Source organism: Ursus maritimus, unplaced genomic scaffold, assembly GCF_017311325.1.
Source record: "Ursus maritimus isolate PB19 unplaced genomic scaffold, ASM1731132v1 scaffold_16, whole genome shotgun sequence".
NCBI classification, from domain to species: domain Eukaryota; kingdom Metazoa; phylum Chordata; class Mammalia; order Carnivora; family Ursidae; genus Ursus; species Ursus maritimus.
The window spans coordinates 62,918,923-62,936,177 of record NW_024424008.1 but is presented as its reverse complement, the minus strand read 5'-3'; the positions used below and the strand labels follow the sequence as shown (position 1 = coordinate 62,936,177).

Below are 17,255 nucleotides of genomic sequence, written 5' to 3'. Positions count from 1 at the left end.
AGGGGTCGGCTCCGTGGGGGGGGGGAACGGTGGGGGCCCCTCGTGGGGGACTGGGGGGACCTGGGGGGGTCGGCTTCCCGCGGGGAGGGCGTCCGGGCCGCCGACCGCGTCCTTGGCGCGGGGGAGCGGGACCTCGCGGGGCTGGGGTGCCGGGGCTGCGTGGCGCCGCCGCGACCCCGCGCGGTGCTGGGGAAGCGATGACTAATGCGAGGCTCGCCCTGGCCCTGGAGTTCGCCCCGGGGACGGGAGCGCGGCTGTGGCGCCCTCGACGCCCGCTCCCCTGGCCGGTGCGATCCAGCCCCGGGGAGAGACTGTTGGGAAAGTGTGCACATTTCCACCGCTCTCCGGACAGCTGTTTGCGTAGGGCTTGCTTGCTGCCGCTTTCTTTTTTTGAAAAGAGCTTGCTTCGGGCTAAACTTGAGCATAGGAACTTTGCCCAAAAGTTAATTGGTTTTCCAAATACTGCGATGCAGTTGGTCCAGTCGGGCTGTAACTTGAGTGGAAAGAAGAGTGAGCGCCCCCGTTCCCCTTCCCCTCCTGTTTGTGAGGCCTGTTGTAGGCTCTGCTGCTGCAGACCAAGCGGTTTGGGAACTCGGAAAAACTCCGGGAACCTGCTGGCGAAAGCCTGGCTTCGGCAGGAGGAAGGAGAAACAGTCGAGCTGCGTGCACGCTGCAGCTTGCGGGGGGGGGGGGGGACGTTAGGGGGCTCTTCCTTCTCCTAGGCTTGGAGGTTGCTCTCGGACTCATTCCGGGGAAATGTGTGTTGGCGGTGCACCTTACAGACGACACAGCTGGGCTGCGGGCTCCTGAGAGTGTTTTGAAAGCGTAATACACAAAAGGAGACTGAGTTTTCTCATTTTGTGGCATCTGTAAGCCAAGAAGAACTACAACGGGAAAGTTGCAAAAAATGTTCTAGTAAATAACCCCGAGAATTATGTCCGGTTTATGGATTCATACTCTATTCATAATCTCTAGTTTTGTTTGCTTTTGATAAGTTTCTTAACTCAGTGTTGTGCTTCTGTAAGTTTGGTTTTTATTTCTGCTAGTGATTTCCTAATTGAGGTTTATTTTGATTGTATGCTCAGCAGTGTGGCTGACTTTAAGGCATAAATGCCTCTGCTGATTTTCGTAGTCTCCTTTCCCCTATCGGTCCAGGAAATTCTTACTTTAATAATCAGACCCTAATTCTAATGAGGAATTTAAACAGCCGTGCTGGATTGTGAATAGTACGAGTGTGGGTTATAAATACTGTTGTCCACAAGCTATTGGATATAAATTCGCTTCTGTGTACACACACCTGTGTCTGAAGCCCTCTTGCAAATGACAGAACTGAGGCTCACAGACACCAATCATTGTTCGCTGTCCCAGTAGCCAGTGTGGACTGGAGCTGAGATCGTTGGGGTCTGGGTGTGTATGTTCACAGTTTTATCGTCTAGGTAGGAATACATGGTTGGGTTTTGATTTCATTAGCTGTCTTTTAAGAACGTTTGATTCTGAATATCTTGCATTCATTAAAAGTTGTGTAGTTTGTGATGGTTTTATTGATGGCATTGGTCCATGGTGAGAAAAAATGACAGTTGTCCTGTGTTTAGGTCTTGGCTTGGAAAGAAACATTAACTACTTAAAGCCTAGCTGAAAAAGAGGAAGCGTGTAGTTACTGTATTCCTTGGGTCGTGTTACACCTGGGACGTTTTAGAGCTCAGAATAGCACCCATACTGCCTTGGTCTTTTAGAAATTAAGTATTAGGGGTGCCTGGGTGGCTCAGTCACTTGGTTAAGCGTCTGCCTTTGGCTCAGGTCATGATCCCTGAGTCCCCAGATCTGCCCGCCTGGGGCTCCTTGCTCTGCGGGGAGTCTGCCTCTCCCTCCGCCTCTGCCCCTTCTCCACTCCCCTCCCCCTCCCCCCACCCTCTCGTGAGCACGCGCTCGCTGTCTCCGTGTCTCTCTCTCTCTCTCAAATAAATAAAATATTTTTTTTAAGAAATGGAATTTTAAAATCTGACATACTGTAGAAATGTTCCATTCATTTTGTACAGTTTTCCTCTAAAATATATAGACTGCACATCTAATGTGTGCTAGGTAGAAATTAACTTAGATGGACTGCTGATTTATAAAGTTAACAAATGTTTGTGAAAGTACACTTTAAAATCACACAAACCATTTAAAAAATACACACCTATAAGCCTATATTCCTCTGTGTCAAACTTAAATTTTGCCTTTGGTATTTAGATATTTGGTTGCCATGAAATCCTGTCAAGGAAATTTAAAGGGACCCTCTTTAAAAATAATTTTAAAGAAATTTTCGTTTTACTGTTCCCAATAGGCCAGTACTGATGCAGGCACTGCGGGCGCCCTGACTCCACAGCACGTTCGCGCTCATTCCTCGCCAGCTTCCCTGCAGCTGGGAGCCGTATCCCCAGGGAACCTGACGCCCACCGGAGTGGTCTCTGGCCCAGCAGCTGCGCCCACCGCCCAGCACCTTCGACAGTCTTCCTTCGAGATCCCGGATGACGTGCCTCTGCCCGCGGGCTGGGAGATGGCCAAGACCTCTTCTGGTCAGAGGTACTTCTTAAAGTAAGTGAAAACCTGTTTTGAAAAGCACAGCAAGGTGGTATCGGGACGTAAAGTATCATTGGTTTTTACGTTTTACTTTATGTTTTGTCAAGTTTAGTTTTATCTTTATCTATATATATATAGATACACCTGTAATATATACATATATATACATACACACATAAATGTGTGGTTTCTATTTTTACTTTAAAATGACCTAATTACCTTCTTTAGCTTGGGTAACGTTATGAAAGCTTGATTCTTGGTTCAGAGCTTTTTAATAATCTTTTCTTTTGTGGCAGTTTGGATATTCTCATTAGCTTAGCTTAAAACTGAAAGAGTACTGTGAAGCATTTCAAATTATGGGAATTACAGGCTAGCATAGTCTTAGGAAGTGCCATAACTGACATCTCTTTAAATGGACATTTTATTGGTAGAGAAGAACTACAGAATAAGTAGGTCGTCTTTGGGAGTCAGATTACAATATTTGAGGGGCGCCTGGGTGGCACAGCGGTTAGGCGTCTGCCTTCGGCTCAGGGCGTGATCCCTGCGTTCCGGGATCGAGCCCCACATCAGGCTCCTCCGCTAGGAGCCTGCTTCTTCCTCTCCCACTCCCCCCGCTTGTGTTCCCTCTCTCGCTGGCTTTCTGTATCTCTGTCGAATAAATAAATAAAATAAAAAAAAAAAAATGTAAAGAGAGGTGGTATGAGTTTTCATGTTTATACAGTTGCTCGGTGGCAGACTTCTTTCAAGTTAGCAGGTCTGCAAAACAATCCTCTTCTGGAAAAACAGAAACAAGGCCATTGCATTATTTATTTTTATGAGACTTTTTGTCTTTAACAAAATGGCAAAATTTCATTCAGGCTGAAAAGATCAAAATATAATTTTATCCTTTCTCACTTTGAATTTGTAGATAAGACCTAAGTATTTTTATCTGGCTTTTTGGATTTAAGTGTATACAAAACTTAAAGTAATTATTATGACTGAAATTGATGTTTTTAAACAGTTGCTTACTTCTTGCTGTTTAATCAGGTGAGGTAATAAAGTGACACACCATCCAAGTTTTGATTGAAGTCTGTCTTGGCAGTCTACTCCTAAGGCAAATGTAACATTTATTTATTAGATCAGATAATACAATTAGTGATACTGTTTTGTTGTGTGAGTCTTAGTAAGTATTTTATATTGCTTGTCTTCCAGGGTTTGTAATGTAATATAGGGTTTTCAGACAGGCTTGTTCAGAAGAGCAGGGAAAAAAGTTTGATCTTGAAAAGTTTCTACTTTTGCCCCCATCTCCTATAACATTTTTCTTCTTTTTAAAATTTGTTTTCTGGTGTCCTGGTATCCATTTCAAAGGGTCAGGTTTCAACCAGAACAATAAAGGGCCTGAGACTGGAAAGTACACACAGGTCTGGCAAACTCATCTGCATGAGCAAGATCATTTGTTCTCCGGGAGACATCCAAAGTAAATGATTGAAAGAGCTGCTAGCTGGGAGGGATGTGTCTTGAAGGGAAAGGGAACGGTTTCCCGAGACGCACCAGGTCCTTGCAAGGAAAAAGAAAGCCTGTACTTTTTTGAACCTCTCCTTGCTGGGTCACATGCTGACCTGGGGAAATTTTTTAAACAGCTTAATAGCCTGCTTGCCTCCTTTCTTTGGTTGATCCTGTAGCTAAAAGTATATGGTTAAAGAGCAGCGTTTATGCTCTTTTTAGTCTTTTGTGTCTTGTAATAGTTGCTTACAGGTGACATCCGCCCACGTTTTTGTTATTTTCAGTGATCTTATTATTTTGACCTGAAATAAATATTCTGTATGTCCATTTTAAAAAAGTTTCCAGTGTTTTTCCTTTGAGAACAAATGTTTCTCTTAATGATATTGATAAAGATAGGTTAACGAAGGGTCGAGGTGTCTACACCACACCACCCTGAACACCCCAGTTGAATGGGTCTGTGGGGAAGGTAAACCAGGCCGGGGAAGTATGAGTTGCCATAAACGACATTTTTGTGTACTGCACAGGTAAATGAGCTCATTAGTATATGTCCTGTGAGTCAGAGATGATGGTAAGTGAACCTTCTTTTGGAGCCAAGGTGCCTGTTGTCCAAGTTCATTTTTATCCTCGTTGTGATGTTTTCAAGTCAGGCTCTGTTTGGGACCAATATTTGTATTTTTCTTGTGTCTGAAGAGGATTCATGTTGCCATCGAGATGTAGAATGTAGATTTATACTGGCTACTTTATACTCATTTCAATGATGAAAAACTGTATTTTACTATATACATCTTTTTTTTTTTTTTTTTAAGATTTTATTTATTTATTTGACAGAGATAGAGACAGCCAGCGAGAGAGGGAACACAAGCAGGGGGAGTGGGAGAGGAAGAAGCAGGCTCATAGCCGAGGAGCCTGATGTGGGGCTCGATCCCGTAACGCCGGGATCACGCCCTGAGCCGAAGGCAGACGCTTAACCGCTGTGCCACCCAGGCACCCCTATATACATCTTTTTGTTTTTTATTTTCGTTTACATCTTTTTAAATAATCATCGGAACTAACTTTTAAGTTACTAAGTATATAATTTGTTGAGGTTTATACTTGGCATGAAGAAATCTGTGAATGGTCCAAACATGTAAGGTGATGTAATTTGATTGAAAACTTAGAAATGTTGACTTTGGAAACCAGTTGTTGCCTTGTGACCATAGATGAATGACTTTTTGAAGTCATTTGGCCCATCTTCTAGTTTCAAAGCAGCATAATTACTGAAGGATTATAAGCAGGTGATCATTGCTATTTTTGAAGCCCTCCATAGCTCAGTGAGATCTGGAGAAAAGACATTTCTTAGCCTGGCAAGTGGTAAGGAAGGGAGCTGCATTTATCACCAACGTGTACTTGAGCTCTGGTATGATCGAAGGAGGTGAGGAAAGCTCCGTCTGTATATTACGTGTACTATTTGTGCTAGTGAGTTTATTGTTTTAAAACTAATCTTGTCAACATTGTATATCGAGGTTTTGTTTTAAATGAATTCTTCCCTGTATTACTCTGAGAATTGTTGCGTTCTTCAGCTGTCTTACAGTTTTCCTACAGGAAATGGTTCTTCAAGTAGGTGGTCAACGACTTCCTATTTCTTTATAAGCTGCTGAATAACTTCCTGAATTAGTATTCTATAATATTTCTGGTTACAAGGGGTGTTTTTACTTCTCAGATTTTATTTTACTGAATCTGATACCTTGTAACTGTTAATGGTCATAGTTACAAAGAACTTCTTGTATATAATGTACCATATAGAATTATAATATGGTCTAAGAAATCTGATTCACTGATCTTAAGAGTTTGTAAATTTGCATTGTTGTAATAATGTTCTAATTTTTAAAGATGATTTTGTTTCATTTCTGCTGTTTGTCATTTTCTGAATAACTGGCCACAGTGTTTTGAGTCCTTGAAGATTGAAGGTTTCTTGTGGCCATGATTTGATGACAAGTTACATTGAGTGTCTTGATCCACATTTTAAGAAGGTATTTTTCCAGAGATTTTCAGCATCGCACAGCATATAACTTGGCCAGTATTTCAACATTAAATGAACTTGCTTGCAGGTGTTATTGATCACTGTAAGTGGTTTGCTTCTTTTTTTTTGCTCCGTGTTATTTCACAAGTGCATGTTCCACTGCCCTAATTAAAGCTACCCCAGAAATGTATTGATTAAAGGAGATGATTAAACCATTTTGTACTATAATTTGACGTATGCTTCTCCCACACACTTGCCCAGTAAGAGACTAAAAACACAGTATATGTTTCTGTAATACAGATTGGATATTTTAAAAAGGAACGGCTTCATAGAGAAGAAGGCTGTTCTGTTTTCTGGTTTCTTGATATGACTAGGGTAACCCAAATGATTTCCCATCAAAAATGGAAAGCTTGTAATATTGCCATTAAATGTTGATTAAGCTGCAAAAACAAAAAAAGTTCAGATTGCAATCACAGAGTGTGTTTCCCTGTCTGCGGGGAGGGCGGGTGTGTGCCTGTTTGTCTTGCTATGGGGGCTCAGTGGAGGGGAGGGAAGATGAAAGTTTGCCCCCCCCCCACCTTGCGCTGCTCAGTGGGTGGGCGGCCTGGGGAAGAGTGGCCACAGTGCCACGTGACTTAAGCAGAAGAACTGGAGGCACCGTTGAGTACAGGGGCAGAAGAAAAACAGTTTGGAGTTAGCGGATGTGACAGAGTAAATAGAACACAGAGATTAATTTATTTCCTGAGGAGAATAGTGAGCAATTTTTGTGTGAACTAAGAAAGGTAGTTGACAAACTAGCTGTGAAATACAGCAGACTCTCAGTTGGCTGCAAGATGGTTGGCTCATTTTCTGTAAAAAATGACAGTGAAAAAATACTCTTCCCCAAGAGCCTCACGTTAACTATTAAGAAAAAAAGCTAGGTAGCGTTTGAATAGTTGAAACTTAAGAAAACATGTTTTTGAAATCCTGAGATCGGTCCCCATTAGTAATGGAGAGTAATGAGTTTTACTTGATAGTTAGAAAAAGAATGTAAATTAGCACCCTCGAATAGTATTGCTAGCATGAATGTGAATTGCCTTTTACCTGGAGGATTTGGGGGAGAGGCAGACTCTAAGCCTAACCTTTTGTCAAAATGTGTACTGAAGTTTAGGCTGAGGGCAAATCAGAGTGAAGTCATTTTAAAAATCAGTTGTTAAGTTTTAAGATTATTCATACTTAATTTACCCCCTTCAGTAATAGCATAATTTAGCCATTAATTATGACTTGAAAGTTGAATAATAGTTGAGTAGCATTGGATAGAGGAGGTCTTCAGGGCTGTGTGGTTCCATAGCTCTGGTTACTAAGTGATTCTAGGGGCCATCAAAACTGCAAGGCGTGAAAGGGACGTTGCTGTTTTTAGGAAGAAGAATTGTTTCGTGGTTCTGGCTGTGCAAGTCCTGCAGCATTGAGTTCCTGGAGATGAGGACTGCTATGAGGGGGAGCACTTTTACTTGCAAAGGGCTCGACCCCTTCTAAAAGCAGACAAAGAAGTTTGGTCTAAATCACAATGGTCCTTTTCTTTCTTCTTCCCTTTTAATATTTTAGACAAGAAAGAGTGGTCAGTTTAATCCTCTTTTGGCTCTTAGCATGAGAAGAATCAAAACCTTTAACGTATCAGTCGATAACATGTTGTTTCCCTGAGTAATGTAGAAACTTAACAGAATAACGCCAATAAGGGTGTCTATTAAAATACTACTGTTTTCCTCCACCAGATATTTCCAGTGCTTTCTTTGTGGTTAGGGCTATTACTTCTCTATCTCTTCATGGGTACTGTTAGTCACTAGACTTATCAAATTCCTCAGCAGCCAGGTCCTGATTTGGGAGTGGGGAGGGTATGGTTTGTTGAAAGCTCTTTTCTTCCTCTTGCAGTTGCTTACTTAGCCTAAAGTGAGGAGGGTTTTTATTTGTTCTTAAGGTAAGGTTTCTTTATTTGACCAAAAAGTACATTTAGAGAGATGTGCTTTTTGACATAGACTATTTGGTTTGGGGTTTAGAGGAACGATGGCTTTACTCAGTGTAACTCAACTTTCACAAAATTGAATGTGCACCAGAAAGTTGTTTGAAATTTAACTTCCCACGTATCTTGAAGTGCCTCTAACCCGGAGTAGCTTCTGGGGAGCTGAACCCCACCATCTAGGAGGCCGGCGGGGGGCGGGGGAGGTGTAAGGTGGATTGTCTCTCCGTATGAGCGTGAATGTGGGGTTTTGTTTTACATTTATAAAATTGTGGTTCCTCTTCTTCCTCTTCCATGTGTCAGTCAGATTTTGTGGATTTTTAGTAACATGTTTTCTTTTATTATGAAAGTGACGTGTTCATTAGAGGAAATTGGAAAATTCAGGAGAGGAGAAAGTAGGGCCAGAAGCACCTAGATTCTGCCAAGGAGAGAGGGGTTTGAAGATTCTCATTTTCACAGCCTCACATATAAATACGTATTTTGATATTTAATTTTGAGGGGAAATAACATATACATAGTTTTAGGAAGTCCCTTAGTACTATAAGATTTATGAAGAAAAAAGGCACTTCTGGCCCACTTTGCTTTATCTCTGGCTTGCATTCTCCCGAGGCAAAGCTTGGAACTCGAGATCCCTCCCCTCCCCCACATACTTAAGAAAACTCCTCCGTATTTATGAAATGTGCTGTACTGCTGTTTCTTAAAGTTTCTGCACCTCCTAAAATCCTTCTTCCCTTAATCCTCCTAATTTTTTTGTTAGGGACTTTTACAGTGTTAAGGCTCTTTCCCGTTTGCCTGTAGCTGAGCTGTATAACGTATAGGAGTTTCTGAACAGCTTTGATATTTTCTTGGAATTGTTAATTGCCTTGTTTTTTCATTAGTGTTTGTTTCTGTTGGTGTTTTGCCCCCTTGGAAACAACCCTGAGTCCTTTCTTTGTCTTTGCGCTCTGGATTAGAATGGTTGCTTCAGAGTCATCCTACAGGGGCTCCCTGGGGGCTCCCCTGTTCTCATCCTGGCAAGTGCCTGCATCACTCTGTCTGTTGGGAACCCTGTTGACTGTTTTTCTTGGTTTGTGCACTGTAAGAGTTGGCTCATCCTTCAGGAATTTACTGAGAAAAGGGGTGAATGGTAGGTAACTTCATTGAGATCCTCTATGTGTAAAAACATTTTTGTCGTTGACATTTGATGGGCAGTTAGGTTGTAGGGTTCAAGGCTAAGGTTATTTTCCCTTGGAGTTTTGAAGGCAGTGCTACATTTTATTTTAGCCTCCAGTTTTCGCATTGAACAGTTAAACCCGTTTTGCCTCCTTTGGGGATTTTAGTATTTTTTGTCTTTATCTTTGGGGGAGGTCCTTAAATTTCAAGATAGGCCTTGGTATGTACCTTTTCTTCTTAATTGTGAAGATTTCACAAAATGGCTTGGAAGGTAAGTTGCCTCTTTAAGGTCCGTGGCGCAGGTGCCCAGCTTGTCCTTGGGTCTGGGGAAAGATTTCTTTTGTTGGTTCTTGGATAACTTCTTCCACTCTGTTCTGTTTTCTTCTTCTGGAATTCCTGCTCATCAGAATAACTCTTTAATTTTATCTCTGTTTTTCTTCCCTAATCCTTTTGTTTTGCCTTCTGGAAGATTCCTTTAACTTTAGCTTTTAATTTTTTTTTTTTAAGATTTTATTTATTTATTCGACAGAGATAGAGACAGCCAGCGAGAGAGGGAACACAAGCAGGGGGAGTGGGAGAGGAAGAAGCAGGCTCCCAGCAGAGGAGCCTGATGTGGGGCTCGATCCCAGAACGCCAGGATCACGCCCTGAGCTGAAGGCAGACACTTAACCGCTGTGCCACCCAGGCGCCCCTAGCTTTTAATTTTTTAATCATTGTTTTGTTTTTTTTCCCCAAGAGCTCTTCATCATTCTTAATTTCCAGGAATTCTTTTTCTGAGCTCATTGTTCCTTTGCTATTTTTAAAAACATGCCATTTTTATTTCATGGATGTAGTGATAGAATATCTCTCTGAGGATTTCGTAGTGGGTGTTTTTTTGTTCTTTCCTTTTTTTTTCCTGAGTATGGTTGACATAGTGGGTCTTTCTTTCTTTCTTTCTTTCTTTCTTTCTTTCTTTCTTTCTTTCTTTTTTAAAGATTTTATTTGAGAGAGAGCATGAGCTGGGGGAGGGACAGAGGGAGAGGGAGAAGCAGACTCCCCACTGAGCAGGGAGGCCCACTTGGGGCTCCATCCCAGGACCCTGAGATCATGACCTAAGCTGAAGGCAGATCCTTCATCTACTGAGCCACTCAGATGCCCCTGGATGTTTCTTTTTAAATTTTCTCTGGCTGCTTTCATTTCTTTAGTGGGCTTTACTGTAGAGGGGTATAACTGGGACCAACCAGGCCCTCAAGTTGTGCGGGGCCCTAAATGCCCCTTCTCCTGTAGTGGCCAGTTTCTTCCGATAAAAACCTGCCATCCTCTCCCATCCAAGAGTACTGAAGGTGGTGGGTAAGACTGACTGCCCCTGTTTCAGGGCACACCAGCGTAGGGCTTAAGCGGCTTTATCCCTGCTCTTGGCTGTGGCAGGCATCGGAATCCAGAGCCTCTGGGTCCATTTCTCTGTAACATAAATTTCCCATCTCCTACTTGGGCCGAGAGGGGGGTATGCAATAGTTTTTTAAGAAGTTGTAGGTAAAATGAATTTTCGTGAATCCAGTTTGTAACAGGTTAACTATGTAAAGTTGCCAGTTTTCTATGCCCCCGTGACTACTGACAATTGCATATGACTTGACCTACATATTACAGGATCACTTTTTTTTTTTTCAAAGATTTATGTATTTGAGACAGAGAGAGCATGAACAGGAGGGACAGAGGGAGAGTCTCCAGCCAACTCCGCTCCAAGTGTGGAGCCCAGCGAGGGGCTCGATCTCACGACCCTGAGGTTGTGCTGTGAGCCAAAACCAAGAGTCCAACGCTTAACTGACTGAGCCACCCAGGTGCCCCTGCAGGATCACTTTTAATGGATACTTCATTAAGTACTTTTACTAGACAGATGATTAATTCAATTACATTTGTCCCCTTTAGTGATAGTTGTGCTAGTTTACATCTTTGTGTTAGATTTCCCTAAAGGGGGAACTGTATACTTTCACAACTAGGTAATAGACATTTTGTTCGGAGGGCTCAGATTCTGAAATAGTGTGCAGGGACAGAAGCTTGGGAGACCTGATTCCTGTTCCTCCATGTGACCATGGAGATGCTCCTGCTTGGAGGTCATTTTCACGTTCTTTGTCTGGTATACACGGCTATACAGTAAAACGGCCTTACAAAATTATGTCGTGTCTTCCTTCCCCTGGTTTGCATCGGTATAGATGGTGTTAGGATAAAGAAAACATTTGTGCATATCTAAATTGGTTAGATATTATTGGTGTACTTAATGTAGGTTAACCTCCAGAGGTATATAACTTGGTTTTATCTTTGTTTTGGCAGTTGCTTTCCTTGGCAAGTGCTCATTTTTCAATAGGTTATTGTAGATGTCATAAAACAACATAGAATGTTTTCTACCTGTGATAAAATCGTGGAGAGGTAAGTGGTTAGAATTTTGTGAAAACTGGGTTTCGTTTTAAATGGATTCACCCATAGTAGTGACTGACATGTGTTAAGCCCCTTTGTTGCTGACGTCATTGAATTTATCCAGATCCATTTTTTCAGCAGCCTCTGCCTTGATTAGGTAAAAAAGCAGTTACATATGGAAATACTTTGTGGAAGAAGAGGAAGAAAACCTTTTAAAAAACCACACATAGTCCTAAATGAGCAATACAAAACCAGACCAGAGCACTCTAGCCATCAGAGAACAGTGTGAAAGATATCAAAACGTGGATAAATCTGGATTGGAAAAGGTGTTAAAATGTTGTATGCTACAGAAGAATGGAGTAGAGTCAGTGTATCTTATCTTAGTTAAATATGTAGAGTAAGGGAGTATATAAAAGTAGCCAAATGCTAAAGTTAGGAAGGAGCTAAATGAATGGAGATTTCTGAGACCTGCCTGGAACTAATCCTTACCAGTAATGGGGGTCACAGTTAAAATTTACTGAACCCTCTTGCATAACTTTTTTTTTTTTTTTAAAGCCCTCTGGGGAATAGTTGGCCAAAATACAGATGTTTCTGTTTTTCCTCTACACATGTTCAGACTGATATAGGTTATGTTTCCGAAATCGTGTAGTTTGGATGGGCTCCAGATGACGTAATAGGTTCACTTTTAACCCCTCCCAGCTGGAGGGTGTGCAGACTTTCCTGTTAGGCGTGGTACAGATCTCTTCTTCTGGGTGACAAAATGAACACTGTTACTAGACAGTGATACGTAGAATTAAGATTGTTGTCCTTTATTTGAAGACGAAGCACGCCCTTTGTGCGCCTGTGTATGAGTTTCCAGTTTGTGTCTGTCACACCGTAGGTAAGAGTTGGCACAGCCTATCTGTCAGTAGCCTGACCCCCTCCACTTCTGTAAACATGATGATTTTTCTCAAGAAAGAGCCACTTGGTTCTGGATGGTGTGTGTTGGGTCGCTGGCATTGATGTACTTGGCGGTCTTTCTCTCTGCTCTTCTTTGTTGTTTTCTTTGAGCTCAGTAGACGTGCATAGAGGTCTCTTGATTTCATAAACACCTGCGTAGTGGGTTTAGGGAGCAGACATTGTCTTAAGGGTTTGCTGGGTCCCACTCTGTGGAGTTGGAACCAGATTCATACTATGTCAGTCAGGCCTGGATAGGTCTCAAGATTCCCATTTCTTGCACGTTATCTTGTTTGCCTTTTCGTTGCTGACTCTCTCCATGGAGAGTCTGCTGAGGCTAACTCAGTATAAGCTCACTAAAGGCAGATGTTGCCCTCTTGTTCTCGCCGTGTTTATGACGGATGCCATCCCTCCGATTGCTCATGTATTTCAGAGTCCGTTGCTTGATGGCCAGCCTGATGAATGCCTGTAGTCCCTGCGTAATTACTGGGGCTACTCAGCTCCATCCTAAAAAGATGCTAGAGTATTTACTTTCTGTATTCTGAAGTTAATTTTGTAAGTTTGAGATTGTTCTTAAACTCAGATAACTAGTCCTACTAAAAAAATACTGCATGTTTTCTGGGTGCAAATGAATAGTAGTTCTACTTTGGTTATTACAAGTTTGTTCCACGGACAATGACTAGTTGACTGTGAATTAGATGAAGAAGGAGTAAACGTGTTGTTGGAGAGTGATACCAGTGAGGAGAAGACGCCTGGTAGTCCAGGGGAGAAGTAAGGAGGTGGTGGCAGGGGGCCCTGAGCAGGCTCTAGTCCCGACCTGTGAATGCTCCTGTGAATGCGGTCAGCACCCTCTACTCCGCGTCTTCGGACGTGGATGAGTGGGGAGTCAAGAGGGAGCTGCACACAGTTTTTCTGGGAGCAGCTAAAGGGTTTGCCCTTCTCCTCTTGAATGACATTTGTGTCTTTGAGAGACTCCCTCCCTTCATGAAAATGAACCTATTAACTGTTATATCTGTACCCTGACTTTGGGCATTAAAATAAAGAAAAAACACAACACAACAGTTCCAATATCATAACACTTGAAAAACCATTAAATGGTTTGGTCTGATTCATTGCTTGGGAAAAGTGTTTTAAAAGTGAGGACCACTCATTACAAGAACATTGAAAATACAGTTTTATCCTGTGTGCAGCTTGGAAGTTTATTTTGATGTTGCAGCCTATTTTAAGATTTTTTTTTTTTTTTTGCTATTTTTTGACAATATTTGTCAGAAAATGCTCGGTAAAGGGTTTCTTTCCATTTTTCTGGTACTAAGCGCAGCTTACCGTAGTCCATTTGTTTATCATGTAAACTTTGTTAGCATTATGGAAAGTGAATATGGGCCCTTTTCCTACATTATTTCATATGCTGTACAAATAGAATTAATAGTAAAGTTCAGTGTAAGAAATTAACAATTTTTAACTTTTTATTTATTTATTTTATTTTATTACAATTATTTTTTAAAGATTTCAATTATGTACTCATGAGAGACAGAGAGGCAGAGGGAGAAGCAGGCCCCCCACCGGGCAGGGAGCCCAGTGTGGGACTCGAGCCCAGGACCCCGAGATCATGACCCGAGCCAAAGGCAGACACTTAACTGGCTGAGCCACCCAGGGGCCCCTATTTTATTATTTTTTTTGAAGTTTTATCTATTTGAGTAATCCCTACACCCGTGTGGGGCTCAGACTCACAACCCTGAGATCAAGAGTCACATGCTTCATCTACCAGGTTAGGCAGGCGCCCCTGGTTCTTTACTTGTTAAAGTTGCATTGGAAAGCTGCTGATACCTAAAATTTTCTCAGAGATTTAAAGAATTTTTTTAAGTTAAACTTTAGAATTCATTTTAGACAAGCAGAATCAGATGGCTTAGTCCATTTTATGTTACCAAACTAAATATTTGAGTGCTTATCAATCAGTTTATTAAAATAAATTGTAAAACAGGGTACCTGGGTGGCTCAGTCGGTGAAGCGTCTGCCTTCAGCTCAGGTCATGATGTCTCAGGGTCCTGCGATCGAGCCCCACATCCGGCTCCTTGCTCCTCCTTCCCCTGCTCAGGCGCGCTCTCACTCTCTCTCTCAAATAAATAAAATCTTTAAAAAAAATAAATAGTGAGGGGCGCCTGGGTGGCACAGCGGTTAGGCGTCTGCCTTCGGCTCAGGGCGTGATCCCGGCGTTATGGGATCGAGCCCCACATCAGGCTCCTCGGCTATGAGCCTGCTTCTTCCTCTCCCACTCCTCCTGCTTGTGTTCCCTCTCTCGCTGGCTGTCTCTATCTCTGTCAAATAAATAAATTAAAATAAATAAATAAATAAATAAATAAATAAATAAATAAATAGTGAAACAAATCTAATATTCTGCCTATCATCAGTATAAGTTACTGTGGAAACTAAGTTTTATCTTTTTTTTTTTTTTTTAAGATTTTATTTGAGAGAGAGCTCGTGAGAGAGTAAGCGCACAAGCGGGGGAAGGACAAAGGGAGAGGGAGAAGCAGGCTTCCCGCTGAGCAGGGAGCCTGATGATGCGGTGATGGGGGATCGATCCCGGGACCCCGAGATCATGACCTGAGCTGAAGGCAGACGCTTCACCAACTGAGCCACCCAGGTGCCCCTAAGTTTTGCCTTATAAAACACATGGAGGACTTTAAATTTATTAATAAAAGTTTTGTGGGGGCAGAACATTCTTAATTTCTTTATATAAACTCTGAGTTTACTGTGGCTGCAGGAGTCCGTTGGTAGTTGGAGGAATGCTGGTGATTGAGAAATGAGTGTAGTCAACAGCAGCGGCATCTGCGGCCGCTCAGATGTCAGCTCCCACAGGAAAGCACGTGGAGGCCCTTCTCCTTCGCTGCGGGCTGTCTGGGTAAGCTGGGCTGCCCAAGCAGAAGCTCTCCAGCTGGGGGCTGACACAGGACCCGGATTTCTCTCCGGTGCCTCTCCCAGGTGCTGGCAAGGTATGTTTCGCTCTGAGGTCCTTTTGCCCTGAAGGCGGCTGCCTTCCTGCTGTGTGCTCCTGAGCCCGCTGTTGTTCTTGGAGGCCCTATGGGTCTAATAAGCTCCACACAGGGTCAGCCCAGACTCAAGAGCTTGAGAAGTGGAGTGCTCCCCGATGGGAGGAACTGCAGAATACCTCGCCTGTGTGTGTGTCCACCACACTAGATGGGAAATTGTAAGAAATGATGTGCAGGACAGATGAATTACCATCTGGGGCCAAAAAAACTCAGGGTGGAACATAATCTCACTGGAAAACAGTTTATACTGTGAAGTAAAATCTCATTCTTTGTGAATAATGTAATATAATAAGTTGATAGGTGTTTCCTTTCAGGAGACCATCTGATCAGCCAGGTTATTTTGAAACCGCTCAGTGGGTTAGACAGAGTGTGGGCTTTTTGGTTACACTTGAGGGTTTGTGTTCAAGCCTGTGAATTCCAATTAGCGTCTAATTCAAATCATCCTCTAAAACTTGACTCTCGTATTTTATCAAAAAAACAGTTTCATTTTAAGTTATTTAGCTTTGGGTTAACAGAGTTATGGATCCACACGGAAAACCACAGCAGAAACGAGTGTGGACTTAGGTACCGCCTCGTGTTTGGTTGAATTACGGGGCTGCTTTCTCTCCCTACCCAAATTCCACGGAGCTGAGAAAAATCTGCATTGTTCTTGCCGGTAGTTTTGACTTTATTCATTGAGGCTTTGTAACTGCACAGACTGGTGAGTTGTCTGAGTGATGAAGTCACAGGTGTGTGTGTGAATACGCGAGAATACAAGTGATGTGCAGCGGGAGCCGTGTCCGGGCACCGGTGCTGCTCGGCTGTGGCCCCGCGGCACCTGTCGGATGAGCGAACACGTGAGGAACGCTGCCTCACGGGCAGTTAGTGAACACGTTCTCCCACGTTTAATGTCAGAACCAAGGCCTCTAAAAACAGCAGTTCTTTTCCTCTTCGTGAAATTGAGGAGTTACAAATATGGTTTTTAATCCATTGTAATTTACGTTATCTAAAAGTTGAATTTAAACAGTGAATCAGATTTTAGCCCTGTGATTCATACTCCCAAAATGAGTAACGTGGTGAGCAGGATATCCCTAGTTGTTCTTTGGACTTGAAAAAAAGGGAAAAGGTCTATGGTGACCCCTCCATTTTTGGTAGTGGAGCTGTATTAGGTCTATGAGGAGGCTTTACAAGAAAAAAGAGCCGCTATTTATGGAGCATTTCCTCAGGCCTGCAATCTGAAGCCATCAGAGCAGAGCTGCTGAGCAAGGCCGTGATTCTGCCAGGGGTTCTGCCTGCGGCCCCTGCCGCCCGCCCGGCCCCCACCCTGTGGCCTGTGTGCAGCAAGAGCTGGGGACTGCTGCTGCTGCGAGCCAGGATGCAGGAGACAAGCTCCTTGTTGAGTTCTTAGGAAACTGATCAGCACCCAGGAGTACAGTGGCCCCCTGGCCCCCACTCCCTTGTAGTTGCTTAAAATCAGGTTGTCTTAGCGAACGCAGAACTTATCCGGCAGTTTTGCTTAAGCTCACAAAAACAGATGTTGGGACTCACGCGTCAAAGGAATTCCAGCGTAACGTATACGTCCTTTAGACCTGGAGTCTGTGTTTGGGAGGAGTTTGATTTTGGATTTTATGTAACTTTGTTGCTTACCTATGAAAACATTCATTTCTCCATAGAGTTTTGGGGTGGTTTTTTTTTTGGTGTTTTGGGGTTTTTTGTTTGT

General features: G+C 42.8%; 1 protein-coding gene across 5 annotated transcripts in view; it reads left to right on the top strand.

Moving 5' to 3' along the window:
• Positions 1-17,255, top strand: part of YAP1 (Yes1 associated transcriptional regulator) — a 116,235-nt gene that overhangs the window by 3,751 nt on the left and 95,229 nt on the right. For all 5 annotated transcript variants that reach the window (XM_040631294.1, XM_040631293.1, XM_040631292.1 and 2 more), the window contains exon 2: positions 2,324-2,574. In XM_040631294.1, the coding sequence (XP_040487228.1) occupies positions 2,324-2,574 (251 nt within the window). The remainder of the gene's footprint in view (positions 1-2,323; positions 2,575-17,255) is intronic.